Genomic DNA, 24,635 nt, shown 5'->3' on the forward strand with positions numbered 1-24,635 from the left:
CCCGGGGCCTCCTTGTTTGCCTCAGGACACTGTGACGAGAAGTTCGTCATTTTTGAGTTTAATTATTCAATGGGCCTAGAAAGCATTATTCGGCATTGGATCAATTTTCCTCTTGGAATTAACTGGTAAAGAAAAGAGATTTTCTGTACAGAAATGACTTTTATTTTAAAATCACTTTTCTAAATCTAAAAAAAAATCAGATTTCGATCAAATTCAGATCAGATTTCAGATTCAGATTTTTTTTTAAATCAATTGATTTCATCAATCTAGTTTTTCTTGTTGCTAGTTACTCCCATCCGGTTGGAATTGGCCGGAAATCCCCCAAACTAAGAGGTCTCGCCGTGGTAGTCTGCCCGACGCCCTCCTCAACCTCCTCCTCCTCCTCTTCCTGTGTGGGCGCCTCTCCCGGTGCACTATCGGCCGTGTCCTCCGGCCGCTTCTCGTTACTCCACACCACGCCCTCGATCCAGTCCAGGTAGGCCGTTACGCGGGAGTAGACGATGGTATACTGAAGAACCGAGTCCAGCGGTGGGTAAATCAGCCGCGTCACCCCAACCTGCGTAAACATGCAACTGCGCGTGTTGACCGTCTGCAGCGGACCGCCGACGATACCGGCCCAGGTGAAGCTCGATTCCGTCTCAAAGTTGGTGCACAGATCTTCCGGGTGGATCTCTTTGTACGCTCGGAAAGGGGATCGGATGGTTCGGTTGCACTTGCCGTTCGACATCACCTTGCTATCGACGCTTTCGAAGAAATCGTTCGGAGCAACAATACGACCGTCCTCTACGCTCGCTCCGGTGTACCCGTTCAGGAGTAGCGTGTCGTACAGATTCTCGGTAGCCTCGTTGGCCAAGCATGCCGGCAGCAGCCCACTGCTGAACACGAGCGGTGCTTCCAGCTCGAGCAACATCACATGATGGCGGAGCGTTCTGGAGTCGTAGTTTGGGTTGGTGATCTCCTGGAGCACCCGCCGGTCCGGTTGATTGCCAACGCGTACCCTCAGCTCGTCCCAGTCCACCCGCAACTCGTACATGCTGGATGGACACGAAAGATAGTGTTCAAAATTAGTTCGGTTACCGGTTACCTTCTGGCACTCACTCGTATAAGCTTGGCGCCCTGGTCAGCACAAACTTCTCGCTGATGATGGTTCCGCTCGAGATGTGCCGCTGGTTCCGGTCGATGATGGCCACCGTGTGGGGAGATCTCGCGTTCAGGCACACGCCGTTGTTGCGCTTACGCGCGATTTTACTGTACTCCTGGCATTCTAGGAAACGTAAACAGAAAAAAATAACTAAAATGTAAGCAAAATCCGATTGTTCTGAAATGAGCGTGTAGCTCGACAGGCCATCTTGGATGGGAATGACAGGTGAGCGAACCGATGGCAAAAATTCGTACTCACTCAACTCACTGATCCGCTTCGGAACGATATCTTCCTTTTTGACGGCTTCCCCTGTCAAGCCTTTGATCCACTCGAAGTAGCTGGACACCTTGCTGAACACCACGAATCTCTGGGTATCGCATTCTTTAGAATCCTTTGCTCCGGCAAACGAAGTTATCCCGCGAAGTTCCCAGCGATCACCGGCCAGCAGGTACATTCCTCCGCCGCTGTCACCCTGGCAGACGCTCGTCCCGTTCCGGTCACTGGCGCAGAACATCGTCGGCGCGACGAACTTTCCAAACAGTTCCGGATCGTCCTGGACGCACACCGTATTGTTGACCACCGGCATTTGAGTCGTTTTCAGCACCGTCGACAGGTGTCCCGTCTCCGTGATGCCCCAACCGGCGACCCAACCCCGTCGATCTATCAAATCTTCCCCCTGAGCCACACGCGACCCCACCAGGCATATCGGAATGACCAACTCCGAGAACTGAACCACACTGGACAGTACGAGCAGGGCGATGTCGTTCCGATTCGTGCTAAACTCCGGATGTACGACTATTTCGCTCACGTTCTTGACCTGTACCTGTTCCGGCAAATCATCCAGACTATGCTGCCCCAGGTGAATCCTAATCCGCTCCACTTCAATTGTTATATTCTTATTCTTCGATTTCCTCGGCCTGTCCTTGCCCCTCACGACACAGTGGGCCGCGGTCAGGACGTGGCGCTGGTCGATCAACGATCCGCCGCACGCGTACTTCTCCCCGTGGTACATGGCCACGTGCCACGGCCACTGGCCAAGCTCGGCGGTGCGTCCATGGTGGATCAGCTGGGACCCGAACCGCTTCCGGATGCCGCACCGGAACAGCGCGTTCGTGGCGGCACTGAAGCTGCCCTCGTCGGCCAGGATGACCTGCTGGGCTGAGAAGATCGCGGACGCGATCAGCCAAAATTTTACGCTCATCGCGGATGGAGCGCTCAACCGAAACTGGCTTGGGGAATCGGGTTATCAACATGGGACTCGTCGAGTTCGGTTTATATTTAAATTTAGAGATAACGCGAGATGGGATTCCCCAGCATATATACATAGTATTGATTGAGAGAGACGAATTCGGAATTCAAATTGTTTACTTGGATGATTAAATGCAGTTAAGGATGTTGCGTATGTGTGTGTGTGAGTGTGTGTGCAACCAACTAAACGGGGCCACGCGGCCGCTTCTTACAAATTGAGTTGTTTCCATGTATTTTAAATTTATATTCTATACATGCAAATAACTCGCATAGGCATTTGGAAAGTGTTAGCTCTGCCGAGCTTCGGTGACCCATTTCTACGCTGGCTAGCCGAGCGCGAGGTACCTCAGCTTTTATCGACAAGCCCCGCCCTGAAGAACGTTTGCATCAATCGGATTCAAACGTTATTTAGAACTTCCGGATCTTTGTCAAATGGACAAAAACCCAGCACGTATTTAGTAAGCAGATTTTTTAGTTTATGTTTTTTGGATGGATCTCACCAAATTTCAGCTGACTTCCTCTAAAGATGTAGTTCCCCAACATAACCAGCTCCTCCTACCCTTCCTCTTTGTCGTTTGATGGAAATCATATAAAAAACCAGATTTCACACAGCAATGGAGGAAACACCACGAAAGTCTGTTTCAAAGTGTTACAGTGAAGTTTCTTCTTAACTAGCTCGTGTATAAAAAAAAAAACAACGCAGAATTTGTCACCAGAAAACAGTTCTTCTCATTCCTCGTGTTCCTCTTCTTGGCGCGTTTTCATCACTTTCTTCTTTTCTTCTTGAGCCCCAAAAAATCTTCCGATTCTTCAACTTCTCGACTTCTCCCGGGCGTTTAACGCCACGGTCACCAGATCTGATCTAGCTACCGCACCGTTTCAACCCAGTGCCCCACCGGCCCGATGTCCCTCAGAACTTCTCGTTGGTACATAATAAAACTACATTTTCAAAATTATATTATCAAATTAAGCAAAAAAGAAAACAATCAACAAATCCTCCACATTTTCTTTTTTCCTCTATCTTATCAAAACCACAAATTCAATGAGCATTTAGAGGCATAAATTGGCAGAGTTCGTCGTTCACCAATGTGCCCGTAATGCTTAATGTTCCTTATGATTTTTGAAACAAAATAAAAAAAATATACACACGCGCAGCGACTTTTTAACTTTGACGCCACGAAACACCAATATAAAACGTGTAAAACAAATGTAAAAATCACGATCACTCGTTTGACAATTCAGCCCTGAAGAAACGTAGCACTCGCGTACCGCTGTGATCAATCTATGGCTCTGCGTACCGCTATCAACAAACTGGCTTGCTTTTCCTGTCATGGCAACCAAAACATTCATCACAAGCCAACATTATTTTCGCAATTTTCTACGCATATCACTTAATTTCTACTTGAATGTGACTTTTCCTTGCTAGCAAAACTTCTTCTTCAACAGATCCTGCAATTTTTTCCGCAATCCAAAGCAAAATTCACCACCAATTCAATTAAAAATTCGGAGCACAATTCACAACAAACTTGTTGCCACCACAGACCTTCTTCCATCCTCAATATGGACAAGGATTCTGGTTCACCGGAAAAGTCCAATAGGAACACCGATTATATGTCCGAAATACGAAGCAATTTATCTAACTAGAATCCAAACACAAACCCAAGACTCCAACCAATCCCTGCAGTTAAGGATGTTGCGCATAATAGACAAATCCAGCGAAAGCTCAACGCTGCTTTTTGATGGTGAGATATTTGACAGCTCCCATACTAAATGTCTCGATTTTCATACTTTTTGTTAATTTTCTATTAAAATAAAATACTTAACATATGAAAACTATATATTTTTGGTGCCCAAAATTCCTGCTGAATCGAATGGTGTACTTATCTCAATTGCAAATTTTTCGAACAGTTTTTATTTTAATAATATTCTAGACACATTTTGTGCACCTAATCAATCAATACTTTTATCATACATAATCAATTTATTGCTTAAAAATTGAGTTTTCCTGAGCTCGCATATTCAAATACATGGAAGCTGTCATTTCTAACACCATTGGCCACCTAGCGGCCATTTCAAACTGGATACGTCTATCTCGAAATAAAGTAAATCTTGTCAGCTGCGTCATCAGCACGCTAAATAGAAAAAGGTGTACGAATTTATTAACCCTGAGGTTTGTGACTGCAGTGTAAAAACGAGGCAACTTTTCTTTAAAATCATATGAACATTCCAGAAAACTATTTAGAGAACATATGATTGACCTGCTACGCGCCGGGCGTTGCTAAGGTCGCTGTCCACCACACAAATCTGATCGCTGACAAACCGGTTCTTCTTTAAACAAAACAGCTAAGCTTTCCCAACGAACGAAACTTTTTTGACCGGCTGATTATGGTTGCCCTGGCAATTTATTCCCCTTTTGGAAACGTGATCGCAGCAAGCTTGCAGTATTTTTTGTTGGACAGTGACAGATTTGAGTGACATTTTCGAAATAAGCGTGTAAACAGACAAGCGCAGTGACTTTTTTGTGAATTTAAGCAAAAAAAAAATCACTTGCAAAAGCCACGGTTTGCGAAATTCGTTTGCAATCAATATTTACTTTTAAAGTTTGCAATCAATATTTACTTTTAAAGTACGACTACAAAGAATTTAAAATGGATTTTTAAATCAATTTTGAAAAATTAGCCTCACGGTCCTTCTTGACAGGAAAGTTCCTACTTGACAGCTCGTTCCAGGGCCCCGGAGATGGCCTGTTATAAGCTACCGAACAACATTGGCAATATGGCGTCGTTTGTTTACCAACATAAGATTATTTGTGGACGAACCAGAAAAAATATTTTTTTGTAAAATTTTCTATAACCGTTGTGTACTACTTTTGAAGTCATACAAAATAAGAAAAAATCGTAAAATTCTAGAACAGAAAAAAATATATTAAATTTCTTGAATTTAAACCGCTTCCATCGCGATTCTAAGCAAGATTACGCAACAAATCATCGTGCCTTTAGTTTATCTTTAGTTTCTAAACCGGGTTGCTTTAGATTGCTGTTGAAATTTGGAAAATGAGCATAAATTAAGATTAGTTGCAAATTTCCCAACTTCAGCCTTGTGCAACAATTTCCATGTCACCCGTGCGGGAAACCGATAATGGGGTAATTCATGCGTTCCAGATTGTCAAAATTCCAAAACGTCACGCGAATCTTCGGTTCGCCGCTTTTGTTCCTGTATGACGTTTCGAGGCGAGGCCCTGGCTCGTTCCAAGGGGACCATAGTTGATCCATCGAAAAAATGTGGTCTTGTCATTATATTTTTTTTTTGCATTAAAATGAAAAAAGTGATCAGAAATTGTTTTTGATCGTGTTTTTACCGTTGCACATAAAAATTGACATAGGGCTTTAGTACCCAATTGAACGATGCTTAGATGGAACCGGTATTTTGGCAATCCAATCAAGTCCGAGAAGTTACAAACTGGTTTCAATCAAATGGACAAATAAATTGTTAGTCTGCTAACAGCCAGTCGAAAATAAAATTGATGTTCGTTTATTTATATTTTACTCGGTTTATTTGATTTGTAGGATGGAATTGTTTTTTTATTTAATTTAAAAAAGTTTGTTTAATTAACGACGATGACGAACGCAATATTTGAAAAATTATACATTCAAATCAAATATGGTTTTAGAACTAAATCGTAATAAAACCGATTAAAACAGTAAAATAACTGTTATTGTTCGCCGCTTTCCAAACTTAATTTGCATTCTACACTCCGTCACTAACCAACCTCGTTTATTTTTGTTGTTGCTTTTATTACTGTTGTTGACGCTGTCTCCTTGGAAACCGCCCTAATCTAGTGCGCGCGTTCAAACATGTCGTCAGCGCCTGTCGCGTCACAAACTTATCGCAGCACGCGCTGATTGGCCGACCGGGTGGACGAGCCGCCACTCGCGAACCAATCACGCATGCGACAACCATCGGACGAGCCCCGCGCTCCGCAAAACGATTGCAAAACAAAACAAAAATTCAGCGACGAAAATTAAACTCGTTTTGAGAGAGCGAAAAAGCGGGTTCGTCGCCAAAAGGCTCGATGGAGTCTCCTGTTGACAGTGTTGCTAGGGAAGCAACCGGTTGCTTTCGGTGAGAGGGAGCTTTTTTTTGCCGATTTGCTCACTCTCTCGTTTTGTTTGTTGGGGGGGAGTAAAGTATGCGGCGTCTCCATGACTTTTGATTGCTGAGAGCTTGAGGGAGAGAGTGCAGCGACGAACCTCTTTGTAATAATGACAATATGTTTAATATTATTTAATTTTTCCCTGAATTTTTTTGCCTCAAGAATTTTGTTATTGTTTTTTCAACCGTTTCGAGACTTTTGTGCGCGCAATTGTTTACACTCAATGAGAAGTTATTAGGTTGGCTCAGAATTTGCATTCCAATCATGACTGAGTCGATTGAAACTGGTTTTCGAGCAGGACCTCAACTCAGCAATGGTAATGGATGGTAAACAGTTCTGAGGCGATAGTGACTTGCGGAAAATTACCACAGAATTAATGATTTTGATTTGTTTTCCATTTCTTTCCATCTTCCCCAGGTGACCCAACCACGTTCGGCAACCTCAAGCCCGCCCCGCAGGTCATCGACGCGATCCGCAAGGTGGTCAAGGAGGGCTCCAAGAACGGATACGGCCCGAGCAACGGATTTCCGGAGGCGCGCCAGGCGGTAGCCGAGTACGTCGCGCACCAGGGCCCAGTTTCGGCCAACGATGTCATCCTGTGCAGCGGCTGCAGCTGTGCGCTAGACCTGTGCATTTCGGTGCTGGCCGGTCCCGGCCAGAACATTCTGATCCCCAAGCCGGGCTTCTCGATCTACAAGACGCTCGCGGAGGGCTTCGGCGTCGAGTGCCGGTACTATGATCTGATCCCGGAACGCAACTGGGAGGTGGACCTGGACCAGCTGGAATCGCTGATCGATGCCAACACGGCCACGATCGTGGTGACGAATCCGAGCAACCCGTGCGGTTCCGTCTTCAGCCGGGAACATTTGGAGGCGATTCTGGACATTGCCGAGCGGCACTTTGTTCCGATCATCGCGGACGAAATCTACGAGCACTTTGTCTTCCCCGGCCAGGAGTTCCACTCGGTTAGTTCGCTGTCGCGCAAGGTTCCGGTGCTGTCCTGCGGTGGACTGACCAAGCGCTTCCTGGTGCCGGGATGGCGCATGGGATGGATCGTCATCCACGATCGGGATAACGTGCTGCAGGGAGTTCGCAAGGGGTTGGCCAACCTGTCGTCCAGAATCCTGGGCGCCAACACGCTGGTCCAGGGCGCCCTGCCGGAAATACTGAGAAACACTCCGCAGAGCTTCTACGACGAACTGGTTGCAACGCTGCACGTAAGTATTCCCCCAAAAAGACCTCTCCACTTCCCACACCACCCCCCTTAACCGCGCCAATTCCAATTCCAGCGCCACGCCGAGCTGGCCTTCAAATCGGTCAAGCACATCCGCGGGCTGCGTCCGGTCATGCCCGGCGGGGCCATGTACATGATGATCGGCATCGACATCGGCCGCTTCCCGGAGTACGAGACGGACCTCGAGTTTGTGCAGGCGCTCGTGGCCGAGCAGAGCGTGTTCTGTCTGCCGGGGGCCTGCTTCGAGTATCCGAACTACATGCGCATCGTGCTGACCGTGCCGGAGGACATGATGGCCGAGGCGTGCCGGCGTTTGGCCGAGTTCTGCGAGAAGCACTACAAGGTGGACCAGGGCGAGCTGGAGGAGCGCCAGAACGGGCTGCTGGCCGAGATGGACCAGATGGACTGAGGTTCTTGATTGTGTGTTTTTTTTTCTCTCTCATTTTTTGACGCAACACTTTTATCTTCGCTCTCTCTCTCAGGCAAATTTTACATTTTTTATACTGTTCATTAATCATAACTTTATCTGAAATATATATTTTTTTAAAAAATAAATATACCAATATACACCACTACAAATGCAAATCAATCTGTTGATAAATGATAAGTATCACTGCCCAAAAAAGGTCAACCTGGAAATAAAATTATGTTGGTACAATTTGAAACATAATTTCTAGTTTTTAGTACTCCATTCTCAGATATACTAAAGCGTTCCTTTATTACGCAACGCAAAAAAAGATTTTTTGTTGTGATTTTGGTCTTTTTTGTCATTATCGTCACTTCGTCAATTTGGTCAAATTCGTATTTTTGGTCATCATGGTTATTTTGTTAATAATGGCCATTTTTTGTAAAATTCTGTCATTTTTGCCATTTTTGTCATTTTGGTCAATTTTGGCATTTTGGCCAATTTGGTCTTTTTGATTATTTTCGCAATTTTGGTCATTTTGGTCGTTTTGGTCATTTCAATCATTTTGGTTATTTTGGCAATTATTGGCATTTTTGTTATTTTAGTCATTTTCACAATTTTGGTCATTTGGTAATTTTCGTAATGTTGGTAATTTTTGCCATTTTGGTCTTTTTGATTATTTTCGCAATTTTGGTCATTTTGGTCGTTTTGGCCATTTCAATCATTTTGGTTATTTTGGTAATTATTGGCATTTTTGTTATTTTAGTCATTTTAGTAATTTTGGTCATTTCGGTCATTTTAGTCATTTTAGCCATTTTTGTAATTTTTGTTATTTTGGTCATTTTCGTTATTTTGATAATTTTGGTCATTTTGGTAATTTTGACCATTTCGGTCATTTTTGTCACTTTTGTCAGTTTGGTCATTTCGGTCATTTTTGTCATTTTAGCCATTTTGGTCATTTTGGCCAATTTGGTTTTTTGGTTATTTTGGCCAATTCAATCATTTTGGTAATTTCGGTCATTTTGGTCATTTTGGTCATTTCGATCATTTTGTTCATTTGTGTCATTTTGGCCAATTTGGTTGTTTTGATCAATTTCGTAATTTAGGTTATTTGGTCATTTTGGTTATTTTAGCCATTTTTGTCATTTTTGTCATTTTGGTCATTTGAGTCATTCTGGTTATTTTGGCCAATTCAATCATTTTAGTAATTTCGGTCATTTTGGTCATTTTGGTCATTTCGGTAATTTTGATAATTTTGGTAATTTTGGTCATTTTGTCCATTTTGACCATTTTGGCCATTTTGTCCATTTTGACCATTTTGGCCATTTCGGTCATTTTGGTCATTTTGGTAATTTCGGTCATTTTGGTCATTTCGATCATTTTGGTCATTTTTGCCATTTTTGTCATTTTGGTCAATTTTGGCATTTTGGCCAATTTGGTCTTTTTGATTATTTTCGCAATTTTGGTAATTTTGGTCGTTTTGGTCATTTCAATCATTTTGGTTATTTTGGTAATTATTGGCATTTTTTTTATTTTAGTCATTTTCACAATTTTGGTCATTTTGTTAATTTTCGTAATGTTGGTAATTTTTGCCATTTTGGTCGTTTTGATCATTTTTGCAATTTTAGTCATTTGTTCATTTTGGCCATTTCAATCATTTTGGTTATTTTGGTAATTATTGGCATTTTTGTTATTTTAGTCATTTTAGTAATTTTGGTCATTTCGGTCATTTTTGTCATTTTAGCCATTTTGGTCATTTTGGTAATTTTGGTCATTTTTGTTATTTTGGTAATTTTGGTCATTTTGGCCAATTTGGTCTTTTGGTTATTTTGGCCAATTCAATCATTTTGGTAATTTCGGTCATTTTGGTCATTTTGGTAATTTCGGTCATTTTGGTCATTTTTGCCATTTTTGTCATTTTGGTCATTTTGGTCATTTGAGCCATTCTAGTTATTTTGATCATTTTGGTCATTTTTGTCATTTTAGTTATTTTGGTCATTTCGGTAATTTTGATAAATTTGATAATTTTGGTCATTTCGGTAATTTTGGTAATTTTGGTCATTTTGGTAATTTTAGCCAATTCGGTCATTTTTGTCATTTCGTCCATTTTGATTATTTTGCCATTTTTGTCATTTTGGTCATTTGAGTAATTCTGGTTATTTTGACCATTTTGGTCATTATGGTCATTTTTGTCATTTTAGTTATTTTGGTCATTTCGGTAATTTTGGTAAATTTGATAATTTTGGTCATTTCGGTAATTTTGGAAATTTTGGTCATTTTGGTAATTTTAGCCAATTTGGTCGTTTTGATCATTTTCGTAATTTTGGCCATTTTTCCCATTTTGGCCGATTTGGTCATTTTAGCCATTTTGGTTATTTTGGTCATTTTTTTCTTTTGTTTTCATTTCGGTCATTTTTGTCATTTCGTCCATTTTGATCATTTTGATCATTTTTGTCATTTTGGTCATTTTTGTTATTTTGGTCATTTTTGCCATTTCGATCATTTTAATCATTTCGATCATTTTTGCTATTTTGGCCATTTTGGCCAATTTGGATGTTTTGATCATTTTGGTCATTTTGGTCATTTCGGTAATTTTGGTCATTTTGTCCATTTTGGTAATTTTGGCCATTTTGGTAATTTTTGTCATTTTGGTCATTTTTGTTATTTTCGTAAGTTTGGTCATTTTTGCCATTTTGGCCAATTTGGTAGTTTTTATCGTTTTTGTAATATTGTCCATTTTGGTAATTTTGGTCATTTTGGCTAGGGCGTCCAATTTTCCCGAGTTTTGACTTTCCGCAACAATTGAATATTTTAGCTTTTAATAAATTTTATGAATTTAATTTAATGAAAGTTTAAGGTTAATTAAATAAATCCAATTGTACTTACCAAACTGTTCTTCTGAAAATGTATTCAAAACTGGAGACTCTCTCGTTGTCGATATTGAAGGAACCGTCGAGAGCGGGAGTTATGAAATTATAGAACGAAAAATCAAAGCAATCTATTTGAAGGGACTGAAAAATTTATTGACAGCTGAAGCAATATTGATGTCGAGAAGATCGACAGCCATAGAGTCCACTGTAATCCTATTTATTAATATTTTCGAAATAATAGTTAACTAACGTTTAAAACATTTAAAAAATATGTGGAGTCGAAGTCGGAGTCGGCTAATCTCAGACAGCCGGCGTCGGAGTCGCTTGAATTATGACTTGACTCCGCAGCCCTGCTCCAAGGTTTCGGAAAACATCGAAATGCACAGGTCTCATCTTGGGCTCAAAGACCTCTTCTGTTGGTGCCTCTCCCGTACCATCCACAGCAACGTGTTCCGGAACCGTCTCGTTACCCCAAACCACGTGCTCAATCCAGTCCAGGTAGGCCGTAACGCGAGAGTACACGTTCGTATACGGCTCAGCAGTTTCAAACCGCGCTGGATAGATAAGCCGCATGACCCCTACCAGCGTGTACATGCAACTGCGAGTGTTGACCGTCTGCAGCGGACCCCCGACGATGCCAGCCCAGGTAAAGGGCGCTTCTGTTTGGAAGCTAGTGCACAGATCTTCCGGGTTGGCCGCAGTGTACCCCCGAAGCGAGTCGCGGATCCTCCGGCTGCACTGTTCGTTCGAAATTACTTTGTTGTCCAGGTTCTCGTAAAAATCATTGTCGGCATAAACAGGGTGTGGCTTGCCTTTAAAAAAATAGTAGTTCGAACCGGTGTACCCGTTCAGGAGCAGGGTGTCGAACAGATTTTCGGTGGCCTCGTTGGCCAAACATGCCGGCAGCAGCCCACTCGTGAAAAAAGCTGCTTTTCCAACTCGAGCAGCATGATGTGGTGCCGGAGCGTCTTCGCGTCATAGCCAGGGCTGTGAATTTCGCGAAGCACCTTCCGGTCCGGCTGGTTGCCAATGCGTACCCACAGTGCATCCCACTCGACGTCCATCTCGTACATCCTGAAGGAAAGGTTTCGAATCAATGCTGGGGGGAGAACGGTGACAGTGAAAAATACTCACTCAAACAGGCTTGGCGCTTTGGTCAGCACAAACTTTTCGCTGATGATACTGCCGCTCGAAATGTGCTGCTGCAGCCGGTCGATTATGGCCACCGTGTGGGGAGATCTCGCGTTGGAGCACACTCCGTTGTTGCGCTTCCGCGCAAATTTGCTGTACTGCAGGCATTCTGAGAAAAAAAAAATGTACAAAAGCTCATAAATGTTTGCTATTATGAGTATGCCAACATAAGCGTGTGGTTTGACAGTTGGTTGAAAAGGTCGATGACAGGCCAAGGTATGTAGATTAGATAAGGTAAGGCGGGTTTTCAAGCTGTCAAAATAGTTAGAATGAAAACCGGATTTTATATGGAGATTTTCAGAAAAGTGAAATTTTGACCATTTTCCGGGCAAATTTTACCGGTTTTTTTTTTCTGTAGGTTTGTTAAGCATTCCAAACTGATCAGAAATACGCCTTTTAAACAAAAATATTTTTTCAAAACATTACATTCAACAAAACGCGTTTTTCGGTTCAGTTTGGTAACAACCCACGGTGTATTTTTCCGAGAACACTATGATAAAAAATTCGGCAAGTCTGATATTTGGCACCATGAAAAAAGGGCTCTTTCCCGAAATTTTGCGGGGTCCGGCAAAATAATGTGGTTTCGGAAATAAATCGAATTTTCGCGGCGACTTATCTGACACTACGCTTCGCAAACTTATCAACTCTAATTCTGAGTGTAACAAGTTGTGTTGAACGTGAGGGTAAACGTCACTGAAAAAATATTTTGTCACTCCGGCACCAAATCAAAACGAGCGATTTCCACTCTCGCCGCACTTTTTCTCTCCGCATTTTTCTGTCAAGCTTAATAGCATTAGCGCTTGCGTGATGCCTTTGGAAATTTGGATGATTATGTTGACCATTTCTGCAGGTAAATAGTGCATATTTTATTTTGTTTTTTTTTATAAAACCAACAAAAAAAGTTGGTTCATCCACCGACATAAATTTTCGTCAATCAAAACAATATTGAGGAATCACAATAAAGTTGGCTTACACACTGATCGAGAAATACCAAATTAAGCTTGACAGAAAAAGGCGGAGAGAAAAAGTGCGGCGAGAGTGGAAATCGCTCGATTCGGTTAAGTGCCAGAGCGACAATATTTTGTCGGGGGGTCTTGATCAACTTTTTTTTCGATATTATATGATTTTCCTTCAGAAAATTCGATGGAAATCGATGGGTTCATGTTCATTTCCGTCAAATTTCTTATGAATGTGCCTCAAGAGACTCTAAATTACATATTTGACCTCGGATAAAAAGTTTCCAACCCAAATTTACCAGTTTTCTAGCTTTCTTTGAAATAACCCCAAAATCCAAGCTTGAAACCTCAAAACAGCTCAAAACGATCGAATAAAAATCTTCTCTTTGTACACTTTGTTATGAAAATACAGCAACAGATTGCCCGGATACAAAATCGAGCATAAAACATTGCGAAACATACACCCAAAATTCAGAGTCGAGATAATCGTTCTCTCAAAATTTATTGAGGGCTCAGTGCCAAAATCGATAGAATAATGGTACCAACTCACACCATCATAACAAATGAGTTCATTCGTTAGTTGAATCAATAAATCTCCAACAAGTGTCATACATCGACTTCTGACTTCTCCTTGGTCACCAAGCTGTGGTGGCCGAGGCAGCTAAGTCATTGGATTGGTTTGTCAAAGGTCTCTGGTTCGATTCCCGTTGTCGACACTTTTGGTTTTTTGTTTGACGGATGAACTTTTTTTGCAAATGAACCTCGAGAGAATAGTTCTATCGCCCATCTCGAGCTGTGTTCTCTGCGTCCGTGAATGGTACCACTATTCTCTCGACTCGAGACCATCATTCTCTCGGACTAGCGCTGCCAGTTTTGGGTGTAGAGTATTTCATTTAAAAGCTATTTATTACCTAAAAGGTTCCCAACATTATTTTTTCAATCCTCTGCCATAAAACGCTATAATATTAATATTTCAAAATATTTTCGAATCAATCACATTGTAGAGAACAATTTTCTGAAAAATTTCCATAAAAAAATATCAATTTTGGTTTAATATAAGCACTGAGTTTTTTTTAAATATTCTAATTAAATAATTTTCATAATTTTCATTAATTTCATTAAAATTTTATATAAGTTTTATGTTTCAGCAAAATGTTTTCATGCTTAAAAATATCACAGTAGGCAGTGTTCATCTTTTAAATAGGAATTAAATCCAGAAATTTAGGAGAAAGTCACTTTTTATTTTACGAAATAAACCAAATTGATACTTTTTTATGGATTTTTTCGGAAAATTGTAGAAAATATTGACAAGAAAGAACTTGGGCGTAATCTAATCACAAGTTCTTCCAGGATGCTTTCTTCAGACTGGCTGCGCATGTGTTCGATTAGATTAGATTAGATTAAGGCACATTCATAAGAAATTTGATGGACAGAACATGAACCCATCGATTTCCATCGAAAAATTTCGGAAAAGAGCCCTTCTTTCATGGTGCCAAATATCAGACTTGCCAAATTTTTTTATGTTAAATTTGTTCTAGGAAACACACCGTGAACCCTACAGAAAAAACGTTACTTAATCCACCCTTAGGTGGTTGGTGCCTTCCTCACATTAAGAGGGTAATACTATCCAAAATAGATACAAAAGGGCGGGGCTTTCATTGTTCTATCAACTTGATTCATTGTTCATACCATCAGATTGGGTAGTCAGTAGTCAGATCTTCATAATTCAGGGCACTTATGTGCTTATAACTTTTGATAGGTTTGTCAGATCTTCAATCTTTTGAACTCGTTGGAAAGGTCTTTCGATTACTTATCCAACGACAAGTCGCATGATACATCCGGACATCGTTTTCATCCGGCCTCTAAAAAGTGCATTAATAACACTTAAGTGCTTATAACTTTTGATAGGGTTGTCAGATCTTCAACCTTTTGGGCGCGTTGAAAAGTTTTTTTAAATACCTTTCTAAGAATGTATAACATGACGGGATTTCTTACAAAAACCACCCTTTTTACAATCTTCCGTACTTTTGTTAAAATCGTTTTTTAGCATAACTTTTGAAGTACTTAACTAAACTTTATAATTTTCAATAGCGACTTATGGGACCACGGACAAACGGACATGACACGGGGTTTCAAAAAGTGAAGCAGGTTTTCTTTTACTTCTTCTTGGCGAAAACCTGCGCAAGCGAGATCGCTTACGTCAAAATCTTCGCACCACGTGGTTTAAAACGTAAACAAAGCCAGCTGATGATGCAAAGTCACGGGCATTTTTTGATATGGTCGTATGAATTTATATTAAAAATACCATTTATATAAGTTTTTCGGCAATTTTAGCATCCATGATAAATTACATAGAATCATAAAGACATTTTGAGAAATCATGCGTAATCGCGCGATGCTACTTCGACAACTTGAATGTAGATGGCGCAAGTGATAGTTTGCTTCAGAAATTTAAAGAAAATTTGTTCCTGGTGTCATGTCCGTTCGTCCGTGTTATGGGACCCCAAGACGGATCGAATGAGACCAAAACGGTCCAAATCGGTTCAGCCAGTGCCGAGATAATCCAGTGCAAATTTTTTTGATCAACATCCCACCACACACACAGACATTTGATCAGAATTTGATTCTTAGTCGATATGTATACATAAAGGTGGGTCTAGGAGTTCAAATTAAGAATTTCGTTTTTCGAGTGATTTTATAGCCTTTCCTCAGTAAGGTGAAGAAGGCAACAATCCGGTGAAATTTGCCCGGAAAATGGTCAAAATTTCCATTTTCTGAAAATTTTCCAATTAAAATCCGGGTTTCGTGCTAACTATTTTGACAGCTGGGAAATGCCGCCTTACCTTATCTAATCTACATACCTTGGATGACAGGCATATATGTGACAGTACTCACTCAACTCACTGATCCGCTTCGGAACGATGTCTTCCTTTTTGACAGCGTCCCCCGTCAATCCTTTGATCCACTCGTAGTAGCTGGACACCTTGCTGAACACCACGTATCTCTGGGTGTCACATCCCCCGCTATCCGTCACCCCGGCGAACGAAGTTATCCCGCGAAGTTCCCAGCGATCTCCGGCCAGCAGGTACATTCCTCCGCCGCTGTCACCCTGGCAGACGCTCGTCCCGTTCCGATCGCTGGCGCAGAACATCTTCGGCGATATGAACCTTTCAAACAAAAGAGGATCGTTCTGGACGCACTCCGTATTGTTGACCACCGGCATCTGGACCGTTTTCAGCACCGTCGACAGGTGTCCCGTCTCCGTGATGCCCCAACCGGCGACCCAACCTCGCCGGTCTACCAAATCTTCCTCCTGAGCCGCTCGCGATCCCACCAGGCATATCGGAATGACCAACTCCGAGAACTGTACCACACTGGACAGTACGAGCAGGGCGATGTCGTTCCGATTCGGGCTAAACTCCGGATGTACGACGATTTCGCTCACGTTCTTGACCAGTTCCGGTTCCGGGAGCTCATCTAGGTGGCGCTGCCCCAGGTGAATCCTAATCCGCTCCACTTCAATTGTTATACTCTTGTTCTTCGACTTGTTCGGTCTATTCTTGCCCCTCACGACACAGTGGGCCGCGGTCAGCACGTGGCGCTGGTCGATCAACGTGCCGCCACACTTGTACTTCTCCCCGTGGTACAGCGCCACGTGCCACGGCCACTGGCCAAGCTCGGCGGTGCGTCCATTGTGGATTAGCTGGGCCCCGAATCGCTTCCGGATGCCGCACCGGAACAGCGCGTTCGTGGCGGCACTGAAGCTGCCCTCGTCGGCCAGGATGACCTGCTGAGCTGAGAAGATCGCGGACGCGATCAGCCAAAATTTTACGCTCATCGCGGATGGAGCGCTCAACCGAAACTGTCTTGCGTTGGGTTTGAAAAGGGGGTTATCAACGCGGGCTGATAACGGATTAATCAAGTTTGGTGATTCGACGGGAGCAGGTCGAAAGATGGTGGTTTTTATTTTGGAAGTGTGTATATTAGGGTGGGTCATTTTTTTCGAAAGTGTTCGGATCCGGCTGAAATAAAGACCATCTTGTAGAGGGGACCCATAGGGACTCTCATACCAAATTTGAGCTCATTTGGTTGAAAACTGGCTTGTCGCTCGGGGGTTAAAGTTTACATGGAAATTACTATGGGAAATGCGTGATTTTACTTCAAACGCTCCTACAAGCTAAGCGACAAACTTTAACCCACACTTACACTAGGTAGCCGTGTCGGGGGTGGTCCAAGGAACATTTTTCTCTAAGGGGTCATGGTCATCCGTTCAACCCTGAGCTTGCGCAAAGCCGAAACATCCGGCGACGCCGGAATCCTTCTAAATCCGGGTTTTAACGGCCAACGCATGCTACGAAACTTTGATTGAAGCATCATATGAATGAACTAGAAACACGACGCCAAACGTCAACACACTTGCTCGCCAACATTAACGAACCGCGCGTTGCAGCTTGGTCATTGGTTAGTGGCGGTGTTGACCGAGAACAGTTCGCATCATTGCGTGCATCGACTTCCGGTAGATAGCGGGATGAAGTGGTTACGTTCCGGAACAATTTGGACTGAGGCTAATGGCACGGGAAGTGTTTGTTGCGGCAAATGTCTGTGCAAGATCAGAAGTGGATCATGGCGATTGGACAAGATCCACCAATGGGGGGATGAGGAACCTACTGTACAGCGTTTTGGTGACGTCGGAATGCACTCCGACGTGCCATGTTCAACCCGACGGCGGTACAATTGACATCCTTTGCGAACAACACGTCGATGCACTTCCGGCAGAATGGTTGCGAGAATTGGGGGCAATTGTGCCGTGTGCCGCCACCCAGAAGGCCAAGCGAGATCAGATGCTCGAGGAAGATGCTTAGAAGCTGATCCGCTCGATAGACAATTAAATAAATTGCTTCTAACGGAAGTACTCAAGAACAAACTGCTTATGAATTTATTTCAACCACAAAATAATAAATACATTCGTAACTTCTATTTCGTGTGTGACGTGTGTAACGCGATAAAATTGATCGGCCATACAATCACTTCCATCACCGGCTCACGATCTTCGTTCTTGATGTGACTCTTGTCGATCCACATCCCGCACAGATATTTTGGTGGCCATCGTGTACATCACGGCACACGTTAGTTCTGGCTACAGCCGGTTTGCGTCCCTGAAACGCCCTTTGCAACGGACTGAACATCGATGGACCAGATTCCTGCTTTGCCGGTGATGCTTTCCGCGTTGGATTGGCCGCCTACCTCCCCCTTCTGTGGCAACAGCTCCCCAACATTTGTCGGTTTTGCGGGAGTTTCCAGGATGCTGGATGATTCTGCTGCCATTTTTTCACAATGTTGGGCAGCGAACGGTCAATGTTGATTCTGAAATTGAAAGTGACGGTTATTCAAAGGTTTTCAAGTTCTAGACTCAATTGATTGAACTTACCCATTTGAGACTTTTTTTTTAGAACCTTGCAGCTGGTGCTTTTTCTCCCCCAACTTGAAACTTTTTTCGGTTGACGCTGCTACTGGCATCCGCGGGTACGCACTGAAATTCTGCCGCTATGGTGTGGCCAGTTCGTCATGTCTCTTTTGCAGCGCACTTCCGGACACCAACTTGCGTTGTATTTGCTGACGGGCCAGCGGAATCGACGGCGAACCGTTGTTTTGAGCTTAAATTTTAGCAAGTTGACGTTTGGCGTCGTGTTTCTTGTTCATTCATATGATGCTTCAATCAAAGTTTCGTAGCATGCGTTGGCCGTTAAAACCCGGATTTAGAAGGATTCCGGCGTCGCCGGATGTTTCGGCTTTGCGCAAGCTCAGGGTTGAACGGATGACCATGACCCCTTAGAGAAAAATGTTCCTTGGACCACCCCCGACACGGCTACCTAGTGTAAGTGTGGGTTAAAGTTTGTCGCTTAGCTTGTAGGAGCGTTTGAAGTAAAATCACGCATTTCCCATAGTAATTTCCATGTAAACTTTAACCCCCGAGCGACAAGCCAGTTTTCAACCAAATGAGCTCAAATTTGGTATGAGAGTCCCTATGGGTCCCCTCTACAAGATGGTCTTTATTTCAGCCGGATCCGAACACTTTCGAAAAAAATGACCCACCCTAGTGTATATTTCTGTTGATGGTGTTTTACGGTGAGGCAACGGTTTGTGGCGTTCCGAAAATTAACTCTTCCGAGCTGAGCTCCAACGAGGAAGGGGGAACCTATCCCGGGCAGTGGCCGTGGCACGTGGCCATTTACCAGAGGCGTAAAAACCAATCATTCCTAGCGTACAAGGCAGGAGGTACGCTTATCAGCTCGAAGTTTGTGCTGACCGCCGGTGTCTGCGGTTTGTCCGAGGATGATCGTCACTACATGTCTCCTTCAGCGCACTACATCCGCGTTGGAATACATAATCTAAACGTTCTGAGCTTGGGCACTGGCCAGTATCGAAGAGTTGAACGGTTTCATTATCCCTATCATTGGAACAAAATGAAGGCAGTTATGATAAACCTGGTGGAATTACGTCGCGAAGTACAGTTTAATGATCTGGTTCAGCCAGTTTGCATTTTTTACAATCAGGTATCTTCTCGAATCAAGTCTGGAACGGTTGTCGGATGGGGTCCGACCAAGAACGATCATGAAGCGGTGCAGATAAGCCGCCAGCTCAGCGTACATGACGACGATTGCTTGAAGCTCGGCGGACCCTACAACGCAATCAGAAATATTTCACTATTCTGCGTAGGATCACCAAACGGAACTGATGTGTGTAAAGGTGACGAAGGAAATGGCATTTTCGTACAGATAAGAGGAGTTTGGTACGTAACGGGAATGATATCTCACATTCCTCAAGCAGAAACGACGGATCAATGTCGAACGGATGGTTACGCAGGTGTAACCAAGATTTTCAGCTTCCTTAAGTGGATCAGTAGTACTACCAATCTAACAGGCCTAGCGAATGAAACCCCCATCGTAAATGGCACGCAGGTGGATCCAACGCAACAATATCAAAATCTTTTGCCTCGCCAGTGTGGGAGTTTCATCTGGGATGGAGTTATCAATGGTCAAACCGCTCCACTTTTTGCGTATCCGTGGATGGCCCTGCTGGCTCGTCGAGACCTTCTGTCGAGGGATGCAATCGAACGTGTTTGTGACGGATCGCTGATCAGCAACCGTTACGTACTAACGAACTCTCGATGCACTGCTGTGAAGGAACCACCGTAAGAACCTTCTTTAAAACCAACGACCATCAGAGTTTTATAATTTTTTAACCTTCTTGCAGTGAACTTGTTCGACTGGGAGAACACACCATGGGTCAGGACATCGATTGCAACGCAAACGACGACACCGACTGTGCTCCTCCTGTTAGAGATTATCCAATACAATTTATCGTAACGCATCAGAACGAACACATGGGCGACAGCATCGCCTTGGTTCGACTCAACCAAGATGTCACGTTCGAAGGTACACCTTAAAAATGTCGATGCCACACCTTAACCCTAAAAAAATCTAATCCCACACAGACCACATCCAACCCATCTGCCTTGCGGTGACCCCGGAACTGCGTGCGCTCCAGCTGGACCAGTTCATCGTCACCGGTTGGGGCTCGTCCGCCGGAACCCTGCGGCAGGCCACGCTCGAATCCACGACATCATGTGTCGAAGCCCACGAAGGGTCCCCAGTGGGTTACCCCGTTCGGCACCGCGGCGTCCGGTTCGTACAGTTTGGGGTGATGATTGGCTGTGAGCGGGGACTGCCGGTGTACGCCAACGTGTCGCGCCTCATGGACTGGATCGTCGTCAACACGGATGAAAGCAACACGAAATCGGCCCCGCCGAAGCCTGAGCGTGTTGGCATTCTCTGCTGCAAGCAGGGGCTGAACGTCGCGGAGAATCAGTGATGTCCCTTAAAAACTTCGTGACCTGAACCAAGAAATTGGGAATATGTGAGCTGTCATGGTAAACTGCACAGAATCTTTACTGAAAGTCTAACACCGTGATTCACTTCTAACATTTCAACACATTAAAACTACAGACTGTCTAGGGGAAACAGACTGGCCGATGCAAAATAAATAGGCACTGGCAACGTATGTGTTGTGCTTGCAACACTGCCAGTTTTGCTGGGCGTAAAGGGCGGTTGGTGTCCAGCGCGTTTGGATCTGTCAAACATTGGCCAAACTGTTTCCTAGAAAAACTGTAAATAAAACCTCCTTCAAATAATGATTGCAAAGGAAATTCATAGCAGAAAGGATGAAAACACAAATAACTCTATAAAAATTGATGTCATTTTCTGTTTTACGATTTTTTGACAGTCCAACCTTCAAAACAGTGCAGACGCCAAGTACTTTGTCACGAACGAGAGAGCCGAGCACCACCATCATCGCTCTCAAAAGCTCTCTTTCTCACTCCCCCACTCACAAAGCTTGCCATGAAGTCTCGATCCGTTGCAAAGGCCGATTGTCATTTTTTTTTTTATGCTTGGCCATTTTTCGCGATCACGACGCGGGAGAGACTTGAACGAGCTTGAGACGACGAACCGTCCGTATTCCTAGTTTTGCAAGGCGACGTTTCTTTGTATTTTTTTTAGGCCGTTGCAAATATTTTATGAAGTTTATGTCCCTCGACTCTGACCAAAGTCGAGGAGGGGGGCAAACAAAATTAAGTTACGTGCCACGGTTTCAACATTTGAATGAAAAAAGTGTATAAAAATGCATTTTAGAACTGTCCAGTTGTTTTGCAATGATTAGTTTCCAAAATACCTAAGTATTGACGAAAATTATTTTTTTTGCCGAAAATAAAGTTTTTGCTGTGCTGTACATTGGAACTTCATGAAAATTCAAAATATTTTAAATCCAGTCCAAACATGCTAAATATGATTATCAATGCAGAAAATGCGTTTTAGATTGTTTTCAGTTGATTTGACTTTTATTTTCATTAAAATTTCGAAGTTTTTTGAAAAATAGTAGTTTATGCAACAAGTTGCAAAAAGAAGACTTTTTCAGCACGAGTGGTACATTTATCCAACGAGGTTCACCGAGTTGGATAAATACGACGAGTGATGAAAAAATCAAGTTTTGCAACGAGTTCCATACAACGTTTTTTGCAATTCCGAAAAACACCCTTTGAACAGAATTATAGGACAAATGACCATGCATTGAGTCAATGAATCGTTTAAATCAAAAAAATGTTGAAAAGTATAACTTTTCCTAACAAGTGCTGAAAAGTGCAACTTTTCAGCATCCATTTCAATGCTGGAAAGTAGAACATTTCAGCATTTGTTTTGAAAAGGGTTACTATTCGATTCTGTCATTTTTGGTACAGAAAAGTAGGCTGTTTCGTCGCTCAAGAATGACAGGAAAAGTAAACAGTTTCACGACGGAATTGCAAAAATATAGTTTTTGCCCCCTGATTTTTTGGACCAATTTGGAAGGGGAGGGGGACATAAACTTTGAAAAATATTTGGAACGGCCTTATTTATTTGGATTAAACTTTGAATATCGCATTATTTCGCTTGAGCTGGCCTTATATGGCTGATGGGTATGTGAATATTCAAAAATCGAATCTTGAGATGATTGGGATAATCTGATCGATTTGGTATTTTAGGTCCCTCAGCTTTGGCCGAATTCGCCACCGTTGATATTTTAAAAGGAGACCAATTTTCCATAAATTTAAACAGAAAGTCAAATTTTAAAATGCTGCACTGCTGAGTTATATTTTAATTGTTAAAAAAAGACTGGAAAAAACACTTTGAATAAAATTATGAAATGCATCATTTTCGAGTTACAGTCCTGACTCGATTATCCGAAGCCTCGATTATCCGAAGGTTTGTATGGGTCTTCGAATAATCTTATCACGAATTTTTTTTTCGTGTTTTTTTTTATTTTCTTGTTTTCAACAAAAAAATTTATTCCTACGACCTCATTTTAGTCTAATTTGAGTTGTTGATTGCCATGCAAAATGCATTTTTTCAATATTGCATCACCGCCATTTTAACCGCCATCTTGGATTTAAAAATTCTAAATAATTTTAGCGTAGTTTACACCCAAACGGCGGTCGCATGATTGTGATGCATGGCGGCATGAAAGTATATCAGAATTTTGGTTGTATTTCACAAAAAAAAACCTTAATAGAACGAGGGTTGAACCACCAACTTCTTGGTTATTGATCCGACACGCTATCACCGCGCCATGGACGCTTGATGAATAGTGAGTGAAAGAGCACCAACATATGCTTCTCTTTGGAGTGTTGCTAGGAGACGGGCCAGCATTATATGTGTTGGTGAGACCTGCAGATCGCTGAAATGTTTACACGCGGGCAAAAATGATCTACGGGCTTGCTGCAAAAAATGTTACAAAATGTGACATTTTCTGCAACAAATCCACTGTTGCAGATTTTGAGATATATTTTTCCTTTGGGTGTAGGGATCATACCTATGCTCGACAATCAAAAATTAGACAACGAAAAAAAAAACAATTTTTCGTGATTCGATTATCCGATGTGAAATTTTTCTGAGGCCTTCGGATAATTGTGTCTGGACTGTATAGCCATTTTAAGCTTAATTTACGTTAAAAATTTATTTTTCAAAAAAGATGTCCAAGACAAGAATAAAGGAAAATTTTGGAAAATCTTAGGTAACGCCCCTTGGTTCAATTCTGTGCCAATTTTGTGCCAAATCGGTTCAGGTCACTTTTAAAAATTGAAATTATTGAAAAATGTTTTTTTTTCGATTTTTTCCGAAAGGTGGTGTTAATTGTGTGGAAATTTGGTCAATATTGTCATTTTAAAAAAAAAAATAAAATTTTATAAATGTTTGTTTGTTTTAGTGTTGCGATTTTGAGCGCTCATGAGCGAGCATTTTTCGCTCATTCGTGAGTAGGAGCGCTACGCGAGCTGGCTCACGTTTGCTCCTGCTCATGTTTGCTCATAAATTTTATGAGCGAAAATGCTCATCGCTCGCGCTCATTTTTTGCTCATTGAGCGGTCTTTTTTACCTGTTACGGGTACACAATAATAACTGTTTTTTTGTTGATGTTTTTTAAATGGAGGCTGAAATAGCCCAAGTAACAAATTGTTTCAGGAGTTCTACAAGAGCTCTTCAAGATAGCTACAGCATAGCAACTATCTCTTCCAAACTCCTGAAGAAGGTATGAATAGAATTTTATCCTGCCACGGGCCAAACTGCTATGCTGTAGCTATATTGAAGAGCTCCTGTAGATCTCCTGAAACAAATTGTTGCTTGGGAGGCTAATCTCAATGATATTGGGTGAAGATATTTTTTTATAGATTTTGTTTTGAAGCTTGATTAGGAGTCAGAGTTTAGATGAGAAATTAGGATTATCATCGTTATTTGAATTAATAATCATATTTATAAAACTAAAGTTGATAAAGAGTAACACGTGAAGGACAACTTTTTATTCAAACTGAAAAGTATTTTTAAGGAAAACAACAAGTTTTCTTGGTAATAC

At 42.4% G+C, this 24,635-nt stretch overlaps 2 protein-coding genes across 2 annotated transcripts; one reads left to right on the forward strand and one right to left on the reverse strand.

The window, feature by feature from the left end:
* Positions 1–95: 95 nt before the first annotated feature.
* Positions 96–17,178, reverse strand: LOC120422077 (uncharacterized). The gene is given in 8 exon segments (XM_039585421.2): positions 96–1,034; positions 1,099–2,375; positions 7,238–8,002; positions 8,053–8,112; positions 11,356–11,975; positions 11,978–12,126; positions 12,187–12,352; positions 16,095–17,178. Coding segments are annotated over 8 exon segments (4,728 nt in total). The 5' UTR covers positions 17,038–17,178; the 3' UTR covers positions 96–286.
* A 1,567-nt stretch (positions 17,179–18,745) lies between these two features.
* Positions 18,746–21,601, forward strand: LOC120422089 (polyserase-2-like). The gene is made up of 4 exons (XM_039585437.2): positions 18,746–18,757; positions 19,298–20,391; positions 20,454–20,635; positions 20,695–21,601. The coding sequence occupies exons 1-4, from the start codon at positions 18,746–18,748 to the stop codon at positions 21,069–21,071; spliced, it is 1,665 nt and encodes a 554-aa protein (XP_039441371.1). The 3' UTR covers positions 21,072–21,601.
* The last annotated feature ends 3,034 nt before the right edge of the window (positions 21,602–24,635 follow it).

This window comes from Culex pipiens, chromosome 1, assembly GCF_016801865.2.
Source record: "Culex pipiens pallens isolate TS chromosome 1, TS_CPP_V2, whole genome shotgun sequence".
In the NCBI taxonomy this organism is placed as follows: Eukaryota; Metazoa; Arthropoda; class Insecta; order Diptera; family Culicidae; genus Culex; species Culex pipiens.